The sequence below is a fragment of the Chiloscyllium plagiosum genome, unplaced genomic scaffold, assembly GCF_037043375.1.
Source record: "Chiloscyllium plagiosum isolate Xiang-an unplaced genomic scaffold, Cpla_swu_hap1 HiC_scaffold_13, whole genome shotgun sequence".
Lineage (NCBI taxonomy): Eukaryota > Metazoa > Chordata > Chondrichthyes > Orectolobiformes > Hemiscylliidae > Chiloscyllium > Chiloscyllium plagiosum.
This window is the reverse complement of record NW_028270151.1, coordinates 19,114,484-19,139,377: the sequence shown is the minus strand read 5'-3', so window position 1 is coordinate 19,139,377 and position 24,894 is coordinate 19,114,484. Positions and strand designations below refer to the sequence as shown.

General features: G+C 39.6%; 1 protein-coding gene across 1 annotated transcript in view; it reads left to right on the top strand.

Annotated features, from left to right (window-relative positions):
- The window catches only part of dhx36 (DEAH (Asp-Glu-Ala-His) box polypeptide 36), a 95,306-nt gene that overhangs the window by 35,069 nt on the left and 35,343 nt on the right, over positions 1-24,894 (top strand). Inside the window, exons 9-14 of the mRNA XM_087993353.1 lie at positions 4,143-4,224; positions 4,488-4,631; positions 6,748-6,853; positions 14,100-14,187; positions 15,589-15,644; positions 20,237-20,301. Coding sequence (XP_087849479.1) covers positions 4,143-4,224; positions 4,488-4,631; positions 6,748-6,853; positions 14,100-14,187; positions 15,589-15,644; positions 20,237-20,301 — 541 coding nt within the window. The remainder of the gene's footprint in view (positions 1-4,142; positions 4,225-4,487; positions 4,632-6,747; positions 6,854-14,099; positions 14,188-15,588; positions 15,645-20,236; positions 20,302-24,894) is intronic.

Below are 24,894 nucleotides of genomic sequence, written 5' to 3'. Positions count from 1 at the left end.
CCCTTGGTAGGCTGATGGAGAAACTGAAGTCATATTGGGTCCAGGATGTACAAGCTAGATGGTTAGAGAACTGACTGGGCAGCAGGAGACAGTAGTAATGAAAGGAAGTTTCTCAAAATGGAGAACTCTGATCAGTGGTGTTCCACAGGGATCAGTGTTAGGACTACTGTTGTTTGTAATATACATAAATGATGAGGAGGAAGGTATAGGTGGTCTGCAAGTTTGCAGATGACACGAAGATTGATGGAGTAGCAGATAATGAAGGGGACTGTCAGAATGCAGTAGAATATAGATTGATTGGAGAGTTGGGTGGAGAAATGGCAAATGGAGTTCAGTCCAGGCAAATGCCAGATAATGCATTTTGGAAGATAATTCAAGAGAGAACTATGTGGGCGGCACGGTGGCACTGCTGCCTCAAAGCGCCAGAGACCCGGCTTCAATTCCCGCCTCAGGCGACTGTTTGCACATTCTCCCTGTGTCTGTGTGGGTTTCCTCCGGGTGCTCCGGTTTCCTCCCACAGTCCAAAAATGTACAGATTAGGTGAATTGGCCATGCTAAATTGCCTGTAGTGTTAGGTGAAGGGGTGAATGTAGGGGAATGGGTCTGGGTGGGTTGCGCTTCGGGTCGGTGTGGACTTGTTGGGCCGATGGTTCTGTTTCCATACTGTAAGTAATCTAAAAAAAATCTAATCTATACAGTAAATGGAAAATTGATGTGCAGAGAGATCTAGGTGTTCAAGTCCATTGTACCCTGAAGGTGGCAAAGCAGGTCGATTGAGTTGTCAAGAAGGCATACGGCCTGCTTTCCTTCATCGGACGGAGTATTGAGTACGAGAGTCAGCAGATCATGTTACAGTTGTTATAGGACTTTGATTCGGCCACATTTGGAATACTGCATACAGTTCTGGTCACCACATTACCAGAAGGATGTGGATGTTTTGGAGAGGGTGCAGAGGAAATTCACCAGGATGTTGCCTGAAATGGAGGGCGCTAGCTACGAAGAGAGGTTGAATGGATTAGGGTTATTTTCATTAGAAAGACAGATTGAGGGGGGGACCTGACTGAGTTTGACAAAATCATGAAGTATTGACAGGGTGAATAGCAAAAAGCTATTTCCCAGAGTGGGGGGCTCAGTTACTAGGGGTCACAAACTCAAGGTGAGAGGGGAAAGGTTTAAGGGAGATATGTGAGGAAAGTTCCTAATGCAGAGGGTGGTGGATGCCTGCAGCGCGTTGCCAATAGAGGTGGTAGAGGCAGGCATGATAGTGTCATTTAAGATGTACCTCAACAGATACATGCATTGCCAGGGAGCAGAAGGATACAGAACCTTAGGAAATAGGCGACAGGTTTAGATAGAGGATCTGGATCGGCGCAGGCTTGGAGGGCCAAAGGTCCTGTTCATGTGCTGTCATTTACTTTGTTCTTGTTCAAACTGCTGCTAGAATACCGTGTACAGTTTTAGGCCCCTTATCTAAGGAAAGATGCATGTAGTCCAGTGAAGGTTCATGAGGCTGATGCCAGAGATAGGTTGGGCCTGTAGTCACTTGAATTTAGATGGCAACCTTATTGAAATATGCAAGATTGTTTGAAGACTTGAAAGGGAAGATATGGAGAGGCTGGTTCCCCTCGCTATAGAGTCCTAGAGATACACAGCATGGAAACAGACCCTTCGGTCCATCCTGTCCATGCCAACCAGATAATCCAACCCAATCTAGTCCCACCTGCCAGCACCTGGCCTATATCTCCAAACCCTTCCTATTTATATACCCATCCAAATGCCTCTTAAATGTTGCAGTTGTACCAGTCTCCACCACATCCTCTGGCAGCTCATTCCATACACGTACCACCCTCTGCGTGAAAAAGTTGCCCCTTAGGTCTCTTTTATATCTTTCCCCTCTCACCCTAAACCGATGCCCTCTAGTTCTGGACTCTCTGTCCCAGAGAAAAGACTTTGTCTATTTATCCTATTCATGCCCCTCATGATTTTGTAAACTTCTATAAGGTCACCCCTCAGCCTCCGATGCTTCAGGGAAAACAGTCCCAGCCTGTTTAGTCTCTTCCTATAGCTCAAATTCTCCAACCCTGGCAACATCCTTGTAAATCTTTTCCGAACCCTTTCAGGTTTCACAACATCTTTCCGATAGGAAGGAGACCAGAATTGCAAGCAATATTCCAATAGTGGCCTAACCAATGTTCTGTATAGCCGCAACATGACCTTCCAACTCCTGTACTCTATAATCTGACTAATAAAAGAAAGCATACCAAACACCGCCTTCATTATTCTATCTACCTGCGACTCCACTTTCAAGAACCTATGAACCTGCCCCCCCCCCCCCCCCCCCCCCAAGGTCTCTTTGTTCAGCAACACTCCCCAGGACCTTACCATTTAAGTGTATAAGTCCTGCTAAGATTTGCTTTCCCAAAATGCAGCACCTCACATTTATCTGAATTAAACTCCATCTGCCACTTCTCAGCCCATTGGCCCATCTGGTCAAGATCCTGTTGTAATCTTAGGTAACCTTCTTCGCTGTCCACTACACCTCCAATTTTGATGTCATGTGTAAACGTACTAACTGTACTTCTTATGCTCACATCCAAATCATTTATGTAAATGAAAAAATGTGGACCCAGCACCGATCCTTGTGGCACTGCACTGGTCTCAGGCCTCCAGTCTGAAAAACAATCCTCCACCATCACCCTCTGTCTTCTACTTTTGAGCCAGTTCTGTATCCAAATGGCTAGTTCTCCCTGGGAGACTCTCGGACCAGAGGACATAATCTCAGAATCAGGCTTTGTACATTTAAAGATAGATGAGGAATTTCTCTCCTAGGATTGTGAATCTATGGAATTCCTAACGTAAAGGGCTATCGAGACTTGGCCACAGACGATATTCAAGCCGAAGATGTGGACAGATTTTTAATGGTGGAATTATTGGTTGTAGGAAAAGGCAGGAAAATGCAGTTGTGGAGTTAGGGATTATTATCTCATTGAATGAGAGGTATGATGTGGAGGTGCCTGTGTTGGACTGGGGTGGGCAAAATTAGAAGTCACGTGACACGAGGTTACTCGATGTACAGAGAATCATAAAGATGTACAGCATGGAAACAGACCTTTCGGTCCAACCCGTCCATTAGGCTTGCTTGAGGTCAGATGAAGTCTAAAGACTGGCACTTCACCTGATGGTAATTTCAAATAAACCTGTTGGACTGTAACCTCATGTTGTGTGACTCCTGACGTTATTGAATGACAGAGCAGACTTGATGGCTGACTGTCTACTTCTACTGCTATGTCTTGCCTCTGTGGTCTAAATAACTCATACTTCAAAGTAGCTTTAAACCCCTCACCAAAAGTATGAAGCAACACTGCAGTCTCTGCTTTTTGAATGAGTCCGTTAGAAACCAAATAAACGTGTATAAACAACTAATTCGCTAATATTTATCAAGTTTACTAACAATGAATCGGGTGCAATTGGTGGACTCTTGCCATTCCAATTTCAGAGTGTGACCATATTTTGGGACAATAACTGTTTGCATTTGTGGACCTTTTGAACTCGTGGGAAAGATTGTGAATACTCCAGTCTAAACTGCAACTCACTTGCGTTTAAAATTCTGCTGTCTTTAAGACCATTCCATTAGGTTTGGCCCAGGTTAAAATGGCGTCTGGGTGGCAATACTGTCGAAGTTCTAAGGAAGGGTTGCTCCACCCAAAAAGTTAACTCTGATTTCTCTCCACTGATGCTACCAGACATGTTGAGCTTTTTCAGCAATTTTATTTTCTGATTTGCAGCAATAGCAGTTCTTTCTATTTTTATCCTGTAGAAATTTTGATATTAGATTTGATTTTTTAGATTTGATTACTTAATGTGGAAACAGGCCCTTCGGCCCAACAAGTCCACACCGACCTGCCGAAGTGCAACCCACCCAGACCCCTACATTTACCCCTTCACCTAACACTACGGGCAATTTAGCATGGCCAATTCACCTGACTGCACATCTTGGACTGTGGGAGTTGAGTGTTCTGTTCCGGGTTTTCACTTCTGAAACGTAATGGCTCCAGGTAACTTGTGACAAATAAATACTGGGGGTTGATATAAGTTTCTCTTCATTGTTCAGGAATATGACGGTTTGCTCCATTTTCTTACAGGCAACTGTCCCATGCTGCATATTCCGGGATTCACCTATCCAGTGAAGGAATACATCTTGGAAGATGTGATTGAGTTGCTCCAGTAAGTCAGTTTGTTAATGACCTAGATTGGCCTTCTCGTGAAGTCATTGCTATGAGGCAAATACAAGGTGTTCTGTTTCCTCTGTGTGTAGAAGGGATAGAGACATTTACCTTAATGCAGTTGCACAGTGTAAACATTTGGCATTGGATTTTTTCCATTTATTTAAGCATGCAACTTGGTGAAAAATACACAAAAGGCATTTGTACAATTGTTAATTAACATTATCATTATCTGCTTTAATGCTTATTTACATTTCGATTCAGGTATCGTCCACAAACCCAAGAAATTCGGAGACCGTCCTCCAAGAGGAGATTCATGCAAGGTTGCATGTTTCGACCAGAGAAGGAACGAGTGGAGGAAGAATACCAGCAACAATGGCCAGAATATTTGAGAGAGTTGCAAGGAAGGTATGCAGTGACATTTGGAGACATTAGCCAAATCATTTCTATTGACACCATGAATGCCTCCCAGGCCCTATTTCAAAAAAACAAATCATCAGTCATTTTCATTCCAGTTAAAATGCTTGAGCTAAAGTAGGATACAGATGTGTGCGGTACCTGAACCTTTATGTACATATTGGATGCCACTTTGCACCAGAGTTCTCTTAAAGTGCCCTGGATGGATTTTTCTGACTTGGCCACTAGCAAGATTGACCTATAATGTCTGGGCCTCTTCAGCACTGATCCTTCCAATATTTTGCTCTTTTTTGCTCTCGCTTCCCCCCCACTCCCCCAAAACACAATCCCAATCCACAAAGTGCAAGCAAACAACAACCTACAACAGCCTACAAATCTTTTCTGCCCCCTTCTACAAAAGAAAAATGAGGAGGCCTTCAATGACTGGCCCTGGCCCTTTATTTGGTGGTATCACCCTACTTCAATGACTTGGCTAATGACGAGTTGTCCATGTACCACATTGATTGTTTGCCTGTATCTTCACTTTTTTCCTCAAGATCCAAACTGATGTACCAACCTACTGCAAAACAACGATAACAGAAAATGCTGGAGAAATTCAGCAGGTTTGGCAGCATTTGTGGAGAGAGAAAAACAGTTAACTGAATTTGAAAGGACTCCTGTTAAGACTGTAAAATTCTTGAAGATAGTTTGAACATCATTTTTGTGTTGTATGCTGGTATATGGCTGACAGAGCTGAATAATAATTCTTTCAAAGCAAAAACTTTCAAAGAAGAACAAGTAAAAGTAACAGAGAAAAGATCTTTGGCAAACATAGAAAATAAGAGCAGGAGAAGGCAGTCAGGCTCTTTTGAGCCTAATTTGTCCTTCAATATGATCATTGCAGATCATTCAATTAAGTACCCTGTTCTGTTTTCTCCCCATACCCTTTGATCCCTTGAGCCCTAAGATCGATATCTAACTCCCCCCTGAAAGCATTCATTATTTTGGCTTCAACTGCTTTCTGTGACAGAGAATTCCATAGGCTCACCACAATCTGGGTGCAATAATTTCTCCTCATCTTAGTCTGAAATGACCTCCTCATCGCCTTGAATGGTGACGCCTGGTTCTGGACTCCCTGCTCGTCAGGGAATGTGAACTTTAAAATATACCGCTCTATCTCTGTCCCCTTCCCCATGACATTCTTCATTGATTAATGTGTCGATGTGTCTGGTGGTGTCCACATCTACTGTTGATGCACAATACTTGATGAGATACGAACACATTGCATCTATCAGCTCAATCTCTTAATTGTTGCTTTGACTGTAAGTATGGTATTTGGAGCAGTTTTGGAGCAGCCCATTTTGGAGCAAAGAACTAAGATTCACCAGGAAGTCATCCGGTTTGAAAAATTAGATTACTCTGCAGTGAATTTGTGTATTGGTACTTCCTCCATTGGAAGAGAGAAGAATGAGATTTAAAAATGAGAATTTTAGAATTCATTATGATGTTGTAAGGGTGATTGGAAGTCATCAGTTAGAAATGATTACTGACTAAGCAAGCAGAGTGGATCAGGAGGAATTTCTTTATATGGAGAGAAGGCTGTTGGATCAAGATTATCTTTAAAAGGTTTTTATCACAACCAAAGGAAATGGTTATGATAAAAACCTTGTAAAGATGAGTTATAGGCCTTTGAGAAGGGAGCAGAATACAAGATTATTATGGAGCATTCTAACAAGGAGTCAGATGAATGGCCTCATTCTATATGAGAAAGTTGTGTAGTTTTAGATGCTTTTCCCAGCTCTAAGCATGTGACACATTTGCCTACCCACTTGCCATTACGGATTATGGAGATTCTGGTGACAGCACTGAGAGTTGAGGTAGATGTAATTTCTTTATCTTCCTTCCTACACTGCTGTTCTGTTTTCCACCCCTTCTGCAGGGAGACATTTGTTATTTCAGTATTTGATTTGAACTGTTCATCAGTGCATTATGTAATAATATGTAATAGTATTGAAGTAAACCTTTGGCGTAAAAAGATTTCACAAGTGTGCTCAATGAGTGTGTGGTAACAGCCATGAACATTGGTAGCGTGATTTGATTTCTTTTTAATGTTTCACTTCCCTTCTAGATATTCTGACAGTACGATTGAAGCCTTGGAAGTTCTGCATGATGATGATAAAATAGACCTCAATCTGATTGTAGCCCTCATAAAACACATTGTTCTTCTTGGAGAGGTATGTTTGTTTTTCTTAGCGAGCAAATCAATGTATTTTGAGTTGTAATCTGTTCAGTTTATTGGCAAATGTTTAGATGTCAGTGAGCTTGTACTGAGGTGAAAAGACAGCTATTGACTTTATTTGCCTACTCAAGTTTTAATTTTATTTGACCTGATATGAGCAGTTACAGCATTCAGTTTTCAGATCTGTCAAATCCTAGCTTTATTTCTAATGTGTTGTTTAAATACTGACAATAAATCATTTTGTTTTTAATGCCATGTAAAAACACTACTGCTGATGTAGATCTGGAAGTTCATTTGCGACTACTTCACTTCTTGAAGTTAGCATTAAAATTCTAGGAAGCCAGCATCCATTGGAGATCCACCACTCATCATTTTTTCTCACGATGCCTATTTGTGATCCTGTGCAACTTTGTATTTATCTCATTCTGTTGATCAGTGTATTGCAAGGCAAACACGTTACTTCATGGAATGCATACCATCAATTATTGAACTAAAGATTTTCTCAATCAATGTGTCGATCATTCCCTGTCAATACAAAAAAAAGTCCCGAAGTTAATCATAGCACCGTATATAAAACGGATGTGTATTTCTTCCCTTGAACACGGATGCATACGCCTTCATCCTCACTCCATACTATGACTCTCACTCATTTGCTGTTTAAAATTAAAAGTGCACTTTGGGCATTGAGGGAGGCTATCAAATTAAATTATGAATCATTCACATCAATTATTTGATATCGCAGTGGCCTCCTGCTGTGAATATAAGATTGAGCATGTTGATTTACTGTCCTGTGGTACATTTCTTTTCCTATGATTTAGAATCTCTCCATGTTATAATTGCTGCCGCCTTGCCCTCACTGTCTATTCATCATTCAAATGAGTGGATTTAATGCACTTAGAAAGACAAAATCCTTTCAAAATAGACCCAGATAACATTTGTTGAAAAGAATGAAGATTGATGTATGAACAAAATGTGAAGAAAGAAGAGTTGGGAATGCCACTGTGTTTGGATGTTTTAAGTGTTGAAGATAGAGGATTTCATTTTGCTGGTCTTCGATATAACTTGCCATTGATTTATATCAGCAGCATGCTATTTGCTGAATGAGCCTTTGGTAATGTTCATGTCTGATATTTGATTTCACCTGTCTTTTTTCCTCAAGATATTTAGCTCTTGGTCAGAATTAAAACTTTAAAATTTTTCAAATTCAACATTAAGTTTTAAAAAACCTGGAAATCGAAAAACTCATCAGTAAAAGTGACCGTGAAGCTGAGGGATTATTATTATTATTATTAAAACTTAACTGGTTCATTTGGGAATCTGCATCTTTAGCTGACCTGGGCTTATACTTGAATCCAGTCTCCGACCAATATCATGACCTTTAAGCTCCCTCTGAGGTGGCCGAAATTCCAGATGAAGGGCTTATGCCTGAAATGTCGATTCTCCTGCTCCTTGGATGCTGCCTGACCTGCTATGCTTTTGCAGCACCGCACTCTCAACGAGTAAACTCTCAGTTGTGTGTGGGCAGCTAGTCATGGGCACCAAATGTCATCCTTGCCACGAATGCTACATCTCAGGAGTGAATTAAAAATAAGACTTTGGAAATCTGGTACGAGTACAATAAGCCAAGTATCCCTCTGTGCTTCAGAATTTATCCAGCTTATTAAAGCAAGACAGGTGTTGATAGAAATGTATTTTGCTCGTGGAGTTCATTTTTATCACCCAAGGTTGGTTTTAATAATGTTCAATTTTCCTGTTTTGTCCAAGGGTTGTGAGAAAATTGTCAACCGCAGAGGAATAAAGTACAGGTTCCATAGTGTGCTCACACTTCCTGAAATTGACTTTGCTGTATTTATTTCGATTGAGGGATAATACTGCTTACCTCCATCCTATGTGTTTGTGTAACATTTAAAAGGCATTTGGATGATGGACTTTTGGAGAGGAAGTGACACCCCCTGGGAACAAGGGGGAAAATCTCCAATTAGATACGTTTTATATTTTTTTTATTTAGAAATAGTTTTTTATTGTATTGTTGTGAGTGTATTAGAGAGGCTTTATTTTTGTAAATTTTATATGCTCTATGCTTGGAATGTTCTGGATAGAGTTTCCCCTCCCGAGGGTCTCGGATTTCCCCAGATGATTATGGTTGATCAGTCGGTTAAGTGGTGCACCTGGAATGTCAAGGGGAATAATTCGCCAGTCAAAAGGAAGAAAATATTATCAAATCTTAAGAAGGAAAGAGTTAATATAGCTCTCCTACAGGAGATACACCTGTCGGATAAAGAACACTTGAAATTACGACAGGGTGGATTTGATCAGGCCTTTTTTTCTTCTTTTAGCTCAAAAAGCAGGGGAGTTGTTATTCTTGTTCGGAAGAATTTCCCTTTCAAAATCCTAAAGCTGATAAAAGACGAATCTGGACGATATATTTTGATTAAAGCCCTCATAAATGGAGAGGAATTTGGGATTTTAAATTTGTACTGCCCCCTGGTACACCCTTTAAATTTATAACGGAAGCCTTTTCAAAATTGATGGCTTTTGGTGCCCGTCATACAATTATAGGGGGAGACTTTAATTGTATTATGGATCCGGAAATAGATAGGATTCCCAAGAGTACTGCAGGAGTATCTCCCAGATCTAGACAATTGATGGATCTGAACAAAGAATTAGGATTAGTAGATGTATGGAGATGTCTTCATCCACAGGGCAGAGATTTTTCTTTCTACTCCAATCCACATAAATGCCCCCTCGATTTTTTTAAAAATTCTATATCATCCTGTAAAATAGGTAGTATAGCAATTTCCGACCACGCTGCTGTATATATGGAAACTAAGGTGAGGAACAATGGGACATCCCCTCAGCATTGGCGTATGGACCCCTTCCTAATGAAAGATAGTAAATTTGTAAAGTACTTCTCTCAAGAATTTAAAACTTTTTTAGAAATTAATTCAGGTACAGCTAGCAACGCATCAATGATGTGGGAGACCATCAAAGCTTACACGCGAGGTTTGATCATCTCCTACTCAGCGACCCAGAGGAAATTGAAGGGAGAACAACAGCGTCTGCTTGAAGCTCGCTTAAAAGCAGCTGAAACAGCATACACTGATAGACCTTCTATTATTAAATTGCAAAGGATTACGGCTCTTAGGACAGCTCTAAACACTACGCTTACTCAAACGGCTAAGAAGGAAATATTATTTGCAAAACATAGGTTATATGAATATGGCGACAAACCGGATAGATACTTAGCATTTCTTGCAAAGAAAAAAAAGGTCCCTCAGACTATTACATCTATCAAGGAAAGTACAGGTATTCTGACTCATGACCATAAAAAGATTAATGTGATCTTTAGAGAATTTTATTCTCAGTTATATAAATCGCAGGATTGTGAAGATAGGACGAGGAGGATGCAGTCATTTTTAAAAAATTTGACCTTTCCAGGCCTAACTCCGGAACAGGTATCGGTCCTAAATGCTCCTCTAACAGTCCAAGAAATACTTGATGCAATTAGGCAACTTCAGAGTGCTAAGGCACCGGGCCCAGATGGTTTTCAAGCTGAATTCTATAAAGAATTTACAGAAATATTGGCTGGTCCACTTATGGACATATATAACTATGCATATAGTCAGGGCTGTCTCCCGCTATCGCTGAAAGAGGCAAATATCTCTCTTATCTTTAAAAAAGGAAAGGATCCAGAAGATTGTACATCATATAGACCAATATTCTTGCTAAATGTAGATTTTAAAATCCTTTCTAAAACGTTAGCACTGAGACTAGAAAAGGTACGGACACATATTATAAAAGAGGATTAGACGGGGTTTATTAAGGGCCGTAGATCATCCATTAACATTAGAAGGGTTTTGAATATGATTCAAGCCTGCCATCAGGGAAAGATACCAGGAGTAGTAGTTTCATTAGATGCGGAAAAGGCATTTGATAGGGTTGAATGGTCATATTTGTTTTACACATTGGAAAGGTTTGGCGTTGGACAGGTGTTTACCAAATGGGTCTCAACATTGTATAGTGATCCCAAAGCAGTTGTGGTTACCAATGGATTAGGTTCGGATAGCTTCAGTGTGGGTAGGGGCTGCCGTCAGGGATGTCCCCTCTCGCCATTGTTATTTACGCTAATTATTGAACCACTAGCAGAAGCTATACGAGCTGATCCTAATATAACAGCCCCGAGGATTGGTACAGGTAAGCATAAAATTACATTTATGCAGATGATGTTCTTCTATTCCTCAGTAATCCTCTGATGTCCGTACCTCGCCTAATCCAAGTTATTAATACATTTAGTGCATTCTCAGGCTATAAAATTAATTTTTCAAAATCAGAGGCTGTGCCAATGGGTGGCCTTGCTATGACACCCCACTTCGTGGACGGATCCCTTTTTCCCTTTTGTTGGTCCCTGGAGGGTTTCTTATATTTAGGCATTTTTATTACTCCAGTATTTGGTCAGTTGTATAAGGCTAATTTTGTGCATTTACTGGAAAGGATAAGGCAGGACCTCCAGCGATGGGGAGACCTTCCAATTTCCTGGTTGGGTAGAATAGCACTAATCAAAATGAATGTCCTGCCTCGTCTCCTATATCCTATGAGAATGCTTCCGGTGATGCTGCCAAGGACGGCTCTGCGTAAATTATATGGCTGGCTGGGTTCCTTTATCTGGAATCATAGACGGCCCCTCATTAAGCTGAAGAAGCTACAGCTTCCACAGACAAGGGGAGGATTGGACTTCCCAGACTTTAGGAAATATCAGTTAAGTTCCTATTAAGTTACATAGCTGATTGGGTCTTGTCTGATCCACAATCAATCTGGTTGGACATCGAGGCCTCTCAAGTAAAATACCCACTTATTAACCTTTTATTTTCAGACGAGAGGAAAATCATTACAGATCACTGTAAAAACCCTACAATACTAAACACAATTAAGGCTTGGAAATAATGCGGCAAAATGAGGGCAATTCACATAAAACATCCCCCTATGCACCGATAGTGGGAGCATGGGGATTCCAACTGGGGTTTACAGATGCCACTTTTAAACTCTGGAGATCCAGGGGTATCTCATGTCTAGGGGACCTATTTAAGGATGAGGTCCTGATGTCTTTTGAACAGCTGCGTCAGAATTAGGATTACCTAATGGAGACCTCTTGCGATACTTCCAAATTCGAGATTATATACAGAAGAAGACTACGTTATCAGATAGAGAATATAGTGTCCTACGACCAGTGGGGGTATCTTCCGTCAGTACTATTTATCATTTACTACATGATGAAGTATCGGGAGATATGGATAATCTGCTTAAAACATGGGATCAGGATTAGGGACTAGAAATCTCTATAGAAACGTGGAATGATATTTGGGCAAATGCTAGAAGAATTACTATCTGTAACAGAACCCAGGCTATCCAGCTGAAGATACTTCATAGAGCCCATATAGCACCGATTCGACTGGCAAAATTTAAGGCAGGAGCATCTCCAATGTGTCTCAAATGCAAAATAGAGGTGGTCACTCTTGTACATTGCCTATGGACCTGTCATAAGATCCGTAGATATTGGACTAAAGTAGCAAGTACCCTGACAGAAATTTTAGGAACGGAAATTAAAGTGGACTCTGTATCTCTCCTTTTGGGCTTTTCGAACTTTCCCTCCCTGGACATGTACGGGAAGAGTCAATTTTCTATTCTTTCTTTCTGTGCAAGGAAAAATATTTTGGGTGGCTGAGGGCCCCCCTGGACTTTCAAATTGGCACAGATTAATTATGGAATGTATTCCCCTTGACTTCCTTACAAATATGGTGCACCGAAAGACCGAATTATTTTATAAAATATGGCAGCCCTTCTTGAATTACATAAATACAGACATTTCGGCTATCCTAACAAGGGCTTTTATTTAATTGAGATTACAAACCTGGCTGGTCCGGGGCCCCTTAGGAGAGGAATCCCGCACGAATACGGGTTTTATTACATCTGATGTTAACACATTCCGAGCATGTAAGAGACTTAAATATACACTCTGGTTAGTTGTAGGTTAGATTAGTAGATAGTTGAGTTTTGTTTTTTTTCTTTTTCGGTATTTTTTTTTCTTTTGTTAAATTTTGGCTATTGTATATTTGATTTAATTGTATATCAATGTTTATATTTGAGAGTTTTGTTTATTTTTGTAAACTTGTAAAAATGTTAAATTTCTAATAAAAATATCTATTTAAAAAAAAGGCATTTGGATGGATATATGAATAGGAAGGGTTTGGAGGGATATGGGCTGGGTGCTGGCAGGTGGGACGAGATTGGGTTGGGATATCTGGTCGGCATGGACAGGTTGGACTGAAGGGTCTGTTTCCATGCTGTACATCTCTATGACTCTAATAATTAGTATAACTGACAAAGCAGCTGTAAACTCCATCAATGTTATTTGATCAAGGGTTAAAGTATCCTATTGAAGATGTTCACATTTGTTTGAAGACCTCCTCCAAGTACACTTTCAGTTGCCAGAAATCGGTGAAAGCTCAAAATGCTGGAGGTGTTTAGCAAACGAGACCGAAGACAGCTGAGGGATTTTTGTGTTATCGTATTAATATTATTTGATTGGAGATGGCCAACGGGAAGATTGAGATCCAAGTGAAATAATTCTACTCCCTATCATTGTAAAAGCTGCCCCTTAACTTCCAAAAGTAGTGGGAATGGGAATCCTGGTGACTAGATAATGGCAACATTACACTGGCAGTGGTCGATTTTTAAGATTTTTTTTCTTCAATATTTCAGATCTTACTGTTGACTTCTTCTAAATAGTTTGCCTCCTTGAGTATCCATTTTCTACATGACCTTGCAAACATTCATTGCTGTCATCTGGGAATATGCAACAATATGAGTTGATAAAGGTTGAACATAAATTGAGGTCAAATGATCTGCAATATCTTTAGGTTTTTCTTTTCATTTATTGTATTCCGTAAACACTGCGACCAAAATACCAAAGTTATTCTAACACTGTTTTCACGGTTTGAGTTTTTGCTGTTTGGAAGCCAGTAGTTTGTGGTGTGAATATAAACCAGTGAGGTGCTGTAGTTTCTCGATTTATTCACTGTGATATATTTTCCCCTGCTCATGATCTGACATGATAGAGGTGCTGGGATTTCCAAGATCTTACAGACTACTAAAAAAAAATCTGTCAGGCAACATTTTTACAACATCTGTTTTTGTTTGCAGCAAACCTCATGGCATATTTACCTGAATGGTGACTTATTTTGCAGGAGGGTGCCATTTTAGTCTTCCTTCCTGGATGGGACAATATCAGCAGCTTAAATGACCTTCTGACTGCACAAACCATGTTCAAATCAGGTAACAAGATTGCAATACCATTTTATGATGAGGGTTAATCTTTAGAGAATTGTTATGTTTTAAGTTCTTTCTGCAAATGAAATGCTATTTCTGATTTATCTCCACAGGGAAATAATTTTTAAATTGAGCACCAAAACCCAACCTGATGCCCCAAAAATGAGTAGTACAAGACGAGCTTCATACCTGCTGCAGGGTAGCCTCCATTCAGGATTAAGTTATGCTTTAAAACTTCCCTGTGCGAGGAAGGTTAGGAGCTCATTGAATCTCAAACCTTAAATGTTCATAGTACTTGGACGGAAGAGTCATTGAGTGCTATTGTATAGCATTTACTTAGCAATAACCCGCTCACCGATGCTCAGTTAGGCTTCTAGCAGTACCACTGAACTCCTAATCTTGTTATAACATTGGTTCAAACATGGTCAAATGAGCAGAACTTTAAAGGGAACATGAGACCAAGTACCCTTGACATCAGTGCCACAGTTGAGTGAATGTGATATCAAGGAGCCATAGCAAATTAGAATAATGGGAATTGGGGAAAACTCTTGGTTGGAATCATAGCTAGCACACAAGAAGATGGCTCTTAGAGATCAGTCATCCTAGCTCCAGGAGTTTCTCAGGATTGTGTCCGAGCCCAACCATCTTCAGCTGCTTCATGGATTGCTTTCTCTCTACCATGAGGTCAGAGGTGGGGCTATTCATTGATGAAGCTGCTATATCATTTACTGACTGCTTCATTATGTGGAGTCAAATCCAAATGCAGGAAGACCTGGACAATATCCAGATTTGGGTTGAGAAATGGCTAGTAACATTACTGCCTCAGAAGAATCCGGCAATGTTTATCTCCAAGAAAATCTAACCCCTACCTGTTGTCATTCAGTGTCATTAACATTGCTGAATCCATGATTATTAACATTCTGCAGGTAACCAATGACCAGAAACTGAATTGGATCAACCATATTAATACAGTGGCTACAAGAGCAGATCAGAGACGAGGAATTCTGTAGCGAGTAACTCACCACTTGACTTCTTGAAGCCTGTACACCACCAATATACTACAAACTAGGATGCTCTGCAGATGAAAGGAATTTTTTCAGGCCTTGTGCCTCATCTGTTAAACAAAAGCTTGAGGGTCAGTCTTCCCTGCTACGATCCCCAACGACATATTGACCATCCAAAATTGAATTCAAAAAGGCAAATCAAACCACAGTTTTGAGGGAACACTCCCTTTACATTGAGTGTGCCTCAACCAACCTGACTCTTATCTGTAATGGATATTGTTGCCTTTTTGAAATTTGCTATTATGTGTCTGTCCTGGTGAGTATAGGATGGAAAGCTTCAGCAGCATGATCACTAAGTTCTGTCATTCCAGGTGATTTAAATTCTGTACTGTTATTCCCCTAGATCGGTTCGTGATCATTCCTCTCCACTCTCTCATGCCTTCGGTGAATCAGACAGAGGTATGGTACTACACATTAGATGTTACTAAACCAAGCAATATGTGTATTTCCTCACCATTTAAAGAATTGTTTCAAGTGGTTCAAATAGCCGAATTATCTTGGGCAGAATATTTTGTCCATCTTTGACTAATTTCCTGATCAAAGCTGCTATTTTGTTGCTTTTCTTCCTAGTCATAGAGATGTTCAGCACGGAAGCAGACACTTTGGACCAACTCGTCCATGCCGACCAAATATCCTAAATTAATCTAGTCCTGATTTGCCAGCACCTGGCCCATATTCCTCTAAACTCTACCTATTCATATCCCCATCCAAATGCCTTTTAAATGCTGCAATTGTACCAGCCTCCATCATTTCCACTTCCTCTGGCAGCTCATTCGATACATGCACCATCCTCTGCGTGAAAAAGTTGTCTCTCAGGTCAATTTTAAATCTTCCCCTCTCATCCTAAACCTAAGCCCTCTAGTTCTGGATTCCACCACCCCAGGGAAAAGACCTTATCTGTTTATCCTATCCCTGCCCCTCCTGATTTTATAAATCTCTAGAAAGTCACCCCTTGCCCTATGCTCCAGGGAAAACAGCCCCAGCCTATTCAGCCTCCTTATAGCTCAAACAGTTCGAGGTTATCTGGAAAAAAACATAATTTGTTCATCTGCCATCTGGCCCATCATAGCAGTGTTGATTTTATAAAAGAGTTATCCATTTATTTGTACTTTCCTGGTCATTTCCCTTGGCCCTGTAAACCTTAATTCCTTCACGTGTGTGATCATTTTCCTTTCAAAAGTTCGTTGAATGTACTTGTTCCTTTGAGCAACACCTTCCAAATTGTCACAACTCACTGTCAGGGAGAAGCTTGGCACTTAACCCCCAAGCTGTGGATACTGAAAATCCAAAATGGAAGCAGAGAAAGTTAGAAATATTCAGCATGTCCGGCAGCGTCAATGGAGAGAGAAAAACAGTTGATGTTTGATGTCTGTGATTTATGGTCAGGACTAAGATGTGAATTCTGTTTCTCTGCCTATACTTGCTGCTGGACCTACTGATTACTTACAGCATTTTTGTTTTTTTTTAAATCTCGTTACTGAGCTGTTCAACTACAAAATTTTTGTTTATTTGCTCTATCAAAATAGTTTATGATTTTGACCATTTGTGTCAACCTTCTCTCCTCTGCTATGGGGAATTAATTCAAAATAGTCCTTTCAAAAACTTGGCACTCATTAGATGGGTTGAACACTCCCAACCTGTGCTGTAACTTTTTAATCAATTTCGTTGGCATTTTTTATTGCAAAATATTATGTAATGCATCTTAAAGCTTGTTTGACGTAGGATAATGTAGGATTCCTTCTCATTGACCCCATTTCTCTGTATTCTGCTTATGAAATAGGTGACACAATGTTATAGTTTGTTAGTATTGCAGAAACCCATGTTCCTTACAGTCGAATCTGGCATCTAATGTTAAACAATATTTTGCGTTGCAAAAAGTGGTTTCTTAATTGGAGTTAATCATTGGAGCGACATGGCAAGTGACTCTATAGCTGTGTCCCATTCTGGTCACCTGGTTATGGGAAGGATATTATTAAGCTGCTCAGGAGCGATTAACCAGGATGTTGCTGGGTATGGAAGGTCTGCATTGTAAAGAAAGACGGACTTCTTTTCACTGGAGTGTAGGAGGTTCGAGAGGCAACCTTTAAAAATTTACAAAATAATGAAGTAAAGATAGGGTTAATGCTAGTTGTCTTTTCCCTAGGACAGGCGATTTCAAGACTAGGGGGCACATTATTAAGATGAGTGGAGAGAGATCTTAAAAAATAGCAGTTTTTTTGCACAGAGCATGAAATGAACTTTCTGCCTGGTGGATGTGGGTACAATTACAATGTTTAAAATGCACTTAGATAAGTATATGAATTGGAAAAGGTTTGGAGGGACATGGACAAGGATCAGGCAGATGGGACATGTTTAGTTTGGAATTATGTTTGACACAGATTAGTTGGTCGGATGGGTCTGTTTCCATGCTATATGACTCTGACTGTATGACAACATGCTGATTAACTACTGTCTGTCTGAATAATTCTTTTCTCTAATATGTTAGATGTCAATGTTCACGTCCTGTGCAAACTAGTTCCAAACCATACTGAAATAAGCTGCTTGAACTGCGTTTTAATATCATCTTATTTTGAGATCTTTACTCAACGGTAAGTTTGAGCCATGTTGACACAGCCTCCACCACATGTAAACTGAGGAAGCAGATCCAAAATCTACCTCTACCAGAGGTGGGATCAAGTCTCACGTTATTGGCACACTAGTTGTCCAGCCAAATGAACCATTTGGTCTTCAGCGAATGTAGCAACATGCACTTTTATATCCATAATGTTGCCTGAAACTGTGGGCAGTGATGTTTATGAGGCTTTGATTTCTTTCCATCACATAACTGCCCAGGAATGTCTCCTACTCTGAATATGTAATGAATGTGATTGGCCAGGATTGGCAGGTTGTTAGTCAGTCTATTTGACCACATTATGAATGTAATTTTGGTCATGGAGTCCTGGAGCAGAACTCGAACCTTGACTTCAGGCCCAGAGGCAGTGATGCTACACATTGTGTCACAAGGCCTCACTTCACTGTTTTTAATTGGAAGCATAGAAATCTATCAGTGACATTGAAGATTGGTTCAAGGCCATCTTTAATATGGGTTGATGTCTATGCTTTTTGAGGAGAGTTAATGTATTATTGTTTGAGAAGTTGAAGTCTGAAGTAGAAGATTGATGTATAGCTTTAAGTTTGATTTATATTTCTATATTGCATACCATAAGGGGATTTATTTGTTTAAAAGTTTGGTTTTAAATTATTTCTATAAATGGTATTGGGGTGTCTGGAGATTTGATTATATGCATTTAAATAAAATATTTAAAACCTATAGAAATGAATATTCACTGACTAATTTTTTAAAAAATCAAAAAGCAAACTGCTGTTGACTAGCAACTGAAGTCCTGTAACATAATAAGTTAAGACTGTCCAGAACAAGCCAGACAGAAACTGGTTGAGTCAGAGAGCAAGGTTTCCTGAATAGTAAGGGTGTTAGTTAAGCAGTCTCTGAAACAGTCTGGGCTGGGCAAGATGTCCTGAAGTGCTTCAAAGAAAACTTCAGAAGCAGAAGATTGTGAAAGCCAAGAATTTAAGGAATCCATTTTAATTGATAAATGAGCTGTTTCAACAGTTAAGGGTTTCAGGAAATGATCTTAATTAAAGAAGATAGCATTGAGTGAATGCAGAAATATGACAAAAGCTTTAACATGAAGTAGCGCTTTTCTGAAGTTTGAGTGTCTGTACTTCTGAAGATAAAAGGGTTGAAGCTACCTTTCTGCTTTGAGATAGAACTGTTTTAAATAGTTCCTGTGTAATGCAGCATAGTACATACTTTTTCCTTTTTTTTATCATAAACTTTTATGTTCTTTTGTTAAAAATAAATTGGCAGCCTCTTGTGAATATGTTGAGTGACAACAATGATAACAAATAGCAGAAATAAAACTCATGGTCTATTAAGGCAGGTTTCACTCTGACGTTATTGATTTGTGTAGTATTACCATTAGTTGGGATCATAACAGTATCTTCCTGTTACTCTGTGTAGAGAAGTGATCATAAGAAACAACTAGTCTCTAATAAATAACCAGAAAGAAAAGAGCAGTTTTGCAATGCAAGAAAAATTTGAGGTAACACTCTCTTCCCATGTTAGCAATGAAAAAGGATCACAGAACTATTTAAGATTCAGCTGATTAGTCTTCTGAAGCTTCCTGCGAAATATATCTAACTCCTTTATTTTACAAGCAACAGTTTAGGGTGTAGGTTTGCTCGCTGAGCTGTAGGTTTGATATCCAGACATTTCATTACCTGGCTAGGTAACATCATCAGTGGTGACCTCCAAGTGAAGCGAAGCTGTTGTCTTCTGCTTTCTATTTATATGTTTGTCCTGGATGGGGTTCCTGGGGTTTGTGGTGATGCCATTTCCTGTTCGTTTTCTGAGGGGTTGATAGATGGTATCTAGATCTATGTGTTTGATTATGGCATTGTGGTTGGAGTGCCAGGCCTCTAGGAATTCTCTGGCAAGTCTTTGCTTAACCTGTCCCAGGATAGATGTGTTGTCCCGGTCGAATTGGTGGGTTTTTTTTTTGCAGTTGCAAATGGAATATCACTTTTTGCAAAGAACAAGCAACAGTTCTTGCAGATGTGTGGATATCAAAGCCTAACGTCTTTGTGTTAAAAACATCTATTTAAATGTGCAAAACCTTTTCTTTCAATTGTATGACAGCTTAACTTTGGTAAAATGTGCATATGCTGGACACCAAACAAGAATAGTCGGCCAACTAAACTCACATATTGTTGCATTTATTTTTGCAGAAATTGTCAACAACTCTCATTTTCCAGCAAATTGTGTATCTCTTTGGCTTCATGCATTATTGGAAGAAATGACTGACTGAGACATCTGAAACCTGTTTCTCATCCCTTTGCTTTACAATTAAATTGCATGCTGTCAACAGATAATGATTTGACTGTTGGATATACAGGAGACTCGGTATAATTTAGGATGGTTATATTCTCAGGTTTTCAAGAAGCCACCTCCGGGAGTTCGCAAGATTGTAATTGCTACCAACATTGCAGAGACAAGGTAATAGAACTTGCATTGTTGCAGTGGCAGTGGGAGATGTTTCTGCAAAAGACATTTGAAATTCCATGTAATCAGACTGAAGGGCAAAAAAATACTCTGTTCCCTATTGAGTTCCCTAAAATATTCCTTGGAACTTTCATAAGGTTTACAGCTTAGGGAATTTCTTGGAATTCTCTAAACTGTTTCTCAATAAATTTGTCTTAATGCCATGATCTTGAAGCAATGATGTGTTCATGAATTATTTGCTGAATGTTGAATTCAATGAGCTCTTTATAGTACACATCAGGTGAAAAGAAAGATATGTCCTTGCACAGTGATTTTTACCACTGCAGGATGTCTCGAGAGAAGCTGTACAGAGAATGAAGTGCAAATTTCTTTGTTGCTAGATATGCATCTTTATGTAGTAGTTTGGTCTGTCTTCAGATTCACTTAATGTAGAATTAAGCTCTCGCAGTTGTACTAGTACTAGATCTTTGATTCATATGAATTACTTTCATTTTGTTCCCTGGTCTTTTTCCCACATCCTGGATTTTCTTTTCCTTGTTTTGAGATATTTAACTGGTTCAACTTAATGGGAAATCTCATACTGTCCATCAGAAGGAATGAGTTCAGTCGGCAAATCGTTCTGCATCACTGTTGCAGTTGCAAATGGAATATCACTTTTTGCAAAGAATATCTGATGCATTCTTAACTAAGCTTGATTGGGATCGGTGATCCTTGAGTTTTGTTTCCCGCTCGAAAAGGATCATCCCTTAGAAATTTTGTCTTTCAGTTTTGTACCAGAAGCTTTGGAATATAATGTTAAGTGATTTTCTTTTCTAAACAAATATTCAGCATCAATCCATTATCAGCCACCTCAGACAAACTATTGTGTTGAAATTCATCATACTCCAAGAAAAGATTTTTCTTTCAAATTCACATCCATTATCTTGATTACTGTTTGCTGGTCTCACTTAAAGATCTGAGGTCTCATTGCTTTTCTCTGTGTGGGCAGTTTTTTTTAAACTCTCATTTTTTTAATACAAAGCTAAAATCTCATATCTTTACATGAATGATGGGAGGCATAAAAGAGAAATTTTTGTATTTGGTATCATAATTCAGGTCAAGGTGAATTGGCCATGCTCAATTTCCCATAGTGTTAGGTGCATTAATCAGGGGTAACTATAGGGTAGGGGAATGGGTCAGGGTGTGTTACTCTTCGGAGGGTCGGTGTGGACTTGTTGGGTCAAATGGCCTGTTTCCATACTGTAGGAAATTTAATCGAATTTTTAAAAATTGCTGTATTAAAGGATGCCTTTATAGGATCAAAATGTCCTTTAATTTAGTGGTACTAAAGTTTATTTTTAAATCAAAAAATGATCAGAAGCAATAAGTTGTTGACTTTAAGGTGATGAGCAAGACCAACTGTTCAGTATAGTGGCTATACATGAATTTGTATATAAAATGTACCATTAATGTGTTCACTTCATAGGATGGTACAACAAATTAGGAAGCTGTTTGCCAATTCTTTGATTACATTGATTTGTCCCATTCTCTTTCCAATGCTTCTAACATTTTTATATTTAGGGCTATATCTCAGTTTCTTCGGGAGTTACTATTGAATCTGTTCAACCCTCTTTTAGATGGTGCATTCCAAGTTGTGCCTCTGGCATAAAAGTAAAAGTTCTCTGGTTTTAGAAGCCAATAAAGCAATTCATCCGAGAGAGCTGTCACTTTGGCACCACTGATTTCTATCCTTGATAATATACATTATTGGTGGATGGCATTTCAACATGCTAGCTAACTGCATCAAGAGATCTGTACATAAATGTCATCAGCCATTCATCTGTCTGACTGTCTCTTTATAAAGTGTACTCTTAAAGTTGAAGACTAAAGATTTTAATATCCCTTGGTTACCTAACTTGTCATTTTGACAAATCTGAATACTTGTCTTTCAGCTACAAAGAATACATAGTTATGTAAGATTTGTATAATTATCAAGGTGGGTGCTCACCTTTCTATCAGACAGTACCTGTGGAGACAGAAGCAGAGTCAGCATTAAGTTTCAGGCAGCTCGGCTGATGCTCTCTGGACACATTTCTTCACTCAAAGGATAATGTAAATCTATAACTGTCTGTCCCAATAGGCTGTTGATGCTGGAATTCAATCGAGAATTTTAAAACCAAAGCAGATGAATTTTAGTTAGAAGGATTAAAAGTTCTGTGACGTAGGAATGCCACTCTTACCAGTTTTGCAATCAAGTGCCACCATGAGAAAATTGTAGGCACATTTATGTTTCGGTTAGAACTCCGTCTGCTGTACTTCCATCATACCCCTAAGCTTCAGGGGATATTGCCCTCCTGTATCAATTAGTGTGAAATCTTTCATTTTTCCCTCACCACCTTCCATATTAAGATCTCTAAATTAATTTGCTGTTTGCCAATTTAAACGGTTTTATACGGTACTGAAACTACAGTATTCAGAGAAGGGGCTCTTTTTCTTTTGAATATTTCACTGGCCATATTTCCGTTGATTTTAAACGTGTGAATATGAATATGTTTGTGATGATTGAGTTTTGTAAGTTATCTCACTGTTGTTTAGTAGCCTCGGAAGCTTATTTGGGAAATCAATTGACAACCTGCAATTGGTGGCAACTTGCTTGTGTTCGGATTGTGAAGTGGCAGAGTTGAAAATTGAATTGCACTGAGTGAACAATGGAAGAAGCAGGTGGTATAGCTCAGCTAGTCTGGACTGGTGTTGTACTCCACATGCACCAACCCCCAGTCTTTTAAACTAACGCTATCAGTTTGTGCTTCCATTTGATTCTTCTGCAAGCTGATTGGAATCCCTGAAATGCAGATGTAACTTAGTGGAGAAGGAACCAAATTGAGATAGTAAGAAGGCAGCAGTGGATGCACAAATTTTGCACAGTCCCTTTGAGTTGTGCATCTACAGTTTTAACACTCTCCATTTCTCCCTCTATAAAAGTACAAACTGGTAATCAGACTGTTTGTTGACTTTTAAAATTAATTATTACAATTGTTTTACGCCAATACCTGGTAAATGAAATTTAAAAAGTTAAGTGTGCGAATCTCAACTGAAAATCCAAATGCAGTCATACACAGTAGGTCTGTTAGTATTTAAGGAGAACAAAAAATGATTAACATTTTGGCGTAAGTTCCTCTAAAGAATGAACAATAGACAAAAGGTGCAGGAGTAGGCCACTCTGCCCTTCGAGCACCACCATTCATTATGATCATGGCTGACCATCCACAATCAGTATCCTGTTCCTGCCTTATCCCTGTAACCCTTGATTCCACTATCTTTAAGAACTCTATCCATCTCTTTCTTGAAAGTATCCAGAGACTTGGCCTCCACTGCCTTCCATACACCCACCACTCTCTGGGTGAAGAAGTTTCTCCTCAACTCTGTTTTAAATGGCCTACCCCTTATTTTTAAACTGTGTCCTCTGGTTCTGGACTCGCCCATCAGTAGAAACATGCTTCCTGCCTCCAGAGTGGCCAATCCTTTAATCTTATATGTCTCAATCAGATCCCCTCTCATCCTTCTAAACTTGTGTTTATAAACCCATTCGCTCCAATCTTTCAACATATGATAGTCCCGCCACTCCAAGAATTGACCTCGCGAACCTACGCTGCACTCCCTCAATAGCCAGAATGTCCTTCCTCAAATTTGGAGACCATAACTGCACGCAATACTTCAGGTGCAGTCTCACCAGGGCCCTGTACAACTGCAGAAGGACCTCTTTGCTCCTATACTCAATTCCTGTTGTAATGAAGGCCAGCATGCCATTAGCTTTCTTCATTGCCTGCTGTACCTGCATGCTTGCTTTCATTGACATGATGTACAGGACCATCTAGATCTCGTTGTACTTCCCCTTTACCTAACCCAACTCCATTTAGATAGTAATCCGCCTTCCTGTGCTTAACATTGTGCAGTTAAGCTCTTCTCCAAGCCATGAGCGTTAAATCTAAGCTAACACTCCCTTTGGCAAGACTGAGAGAGTGTTCGATTTTTAGTCAGTCTCCAAATGGGAGGAATAGTAGACTATTTTTTGATTTATACATCAGATGAGTCTTTCTGCTGAGGCTAGCATTTATTGCTCATATCGAATTGTCCTTGAACTGCCATTGTGAACTACTGTAAGTCTTTAGCCTAATGATACTGTTAGAGAGGGAGTTCCAGGAATTTGACCCAGTGGCAATGAAGGAATGGTCATATACTTCCAAGTTAGAATGGTTTGTGACTTAATGAGAACCTTGCAGGTCATGGTGTTCCCATTGTAAAGACTATATGTTTTTACTTTACTGCATTTGTAATTGTGGATTGAAAAGGGAAAAGCTGAGAGGGTTGAAAGATTGCACTTTTAAAAAGGAAGTTAACTGGCACTCATAAGTGTTGTGTGTTCAAGCATAGGCAGAACTTAAAAATGTGTTGCTGGAAAAATGCAGCAGGTCAGGCAGCATCAAAGGAACAGGAGAATCGACGTTTCGGGCATAACTTGATTCCTGAAGAAGGGCTTTTCAGACAAGATGAAGCCAAGGTGTATGTACAAATGCATCTTTGGCCTGCAACAAATAGTAGATTAACCTG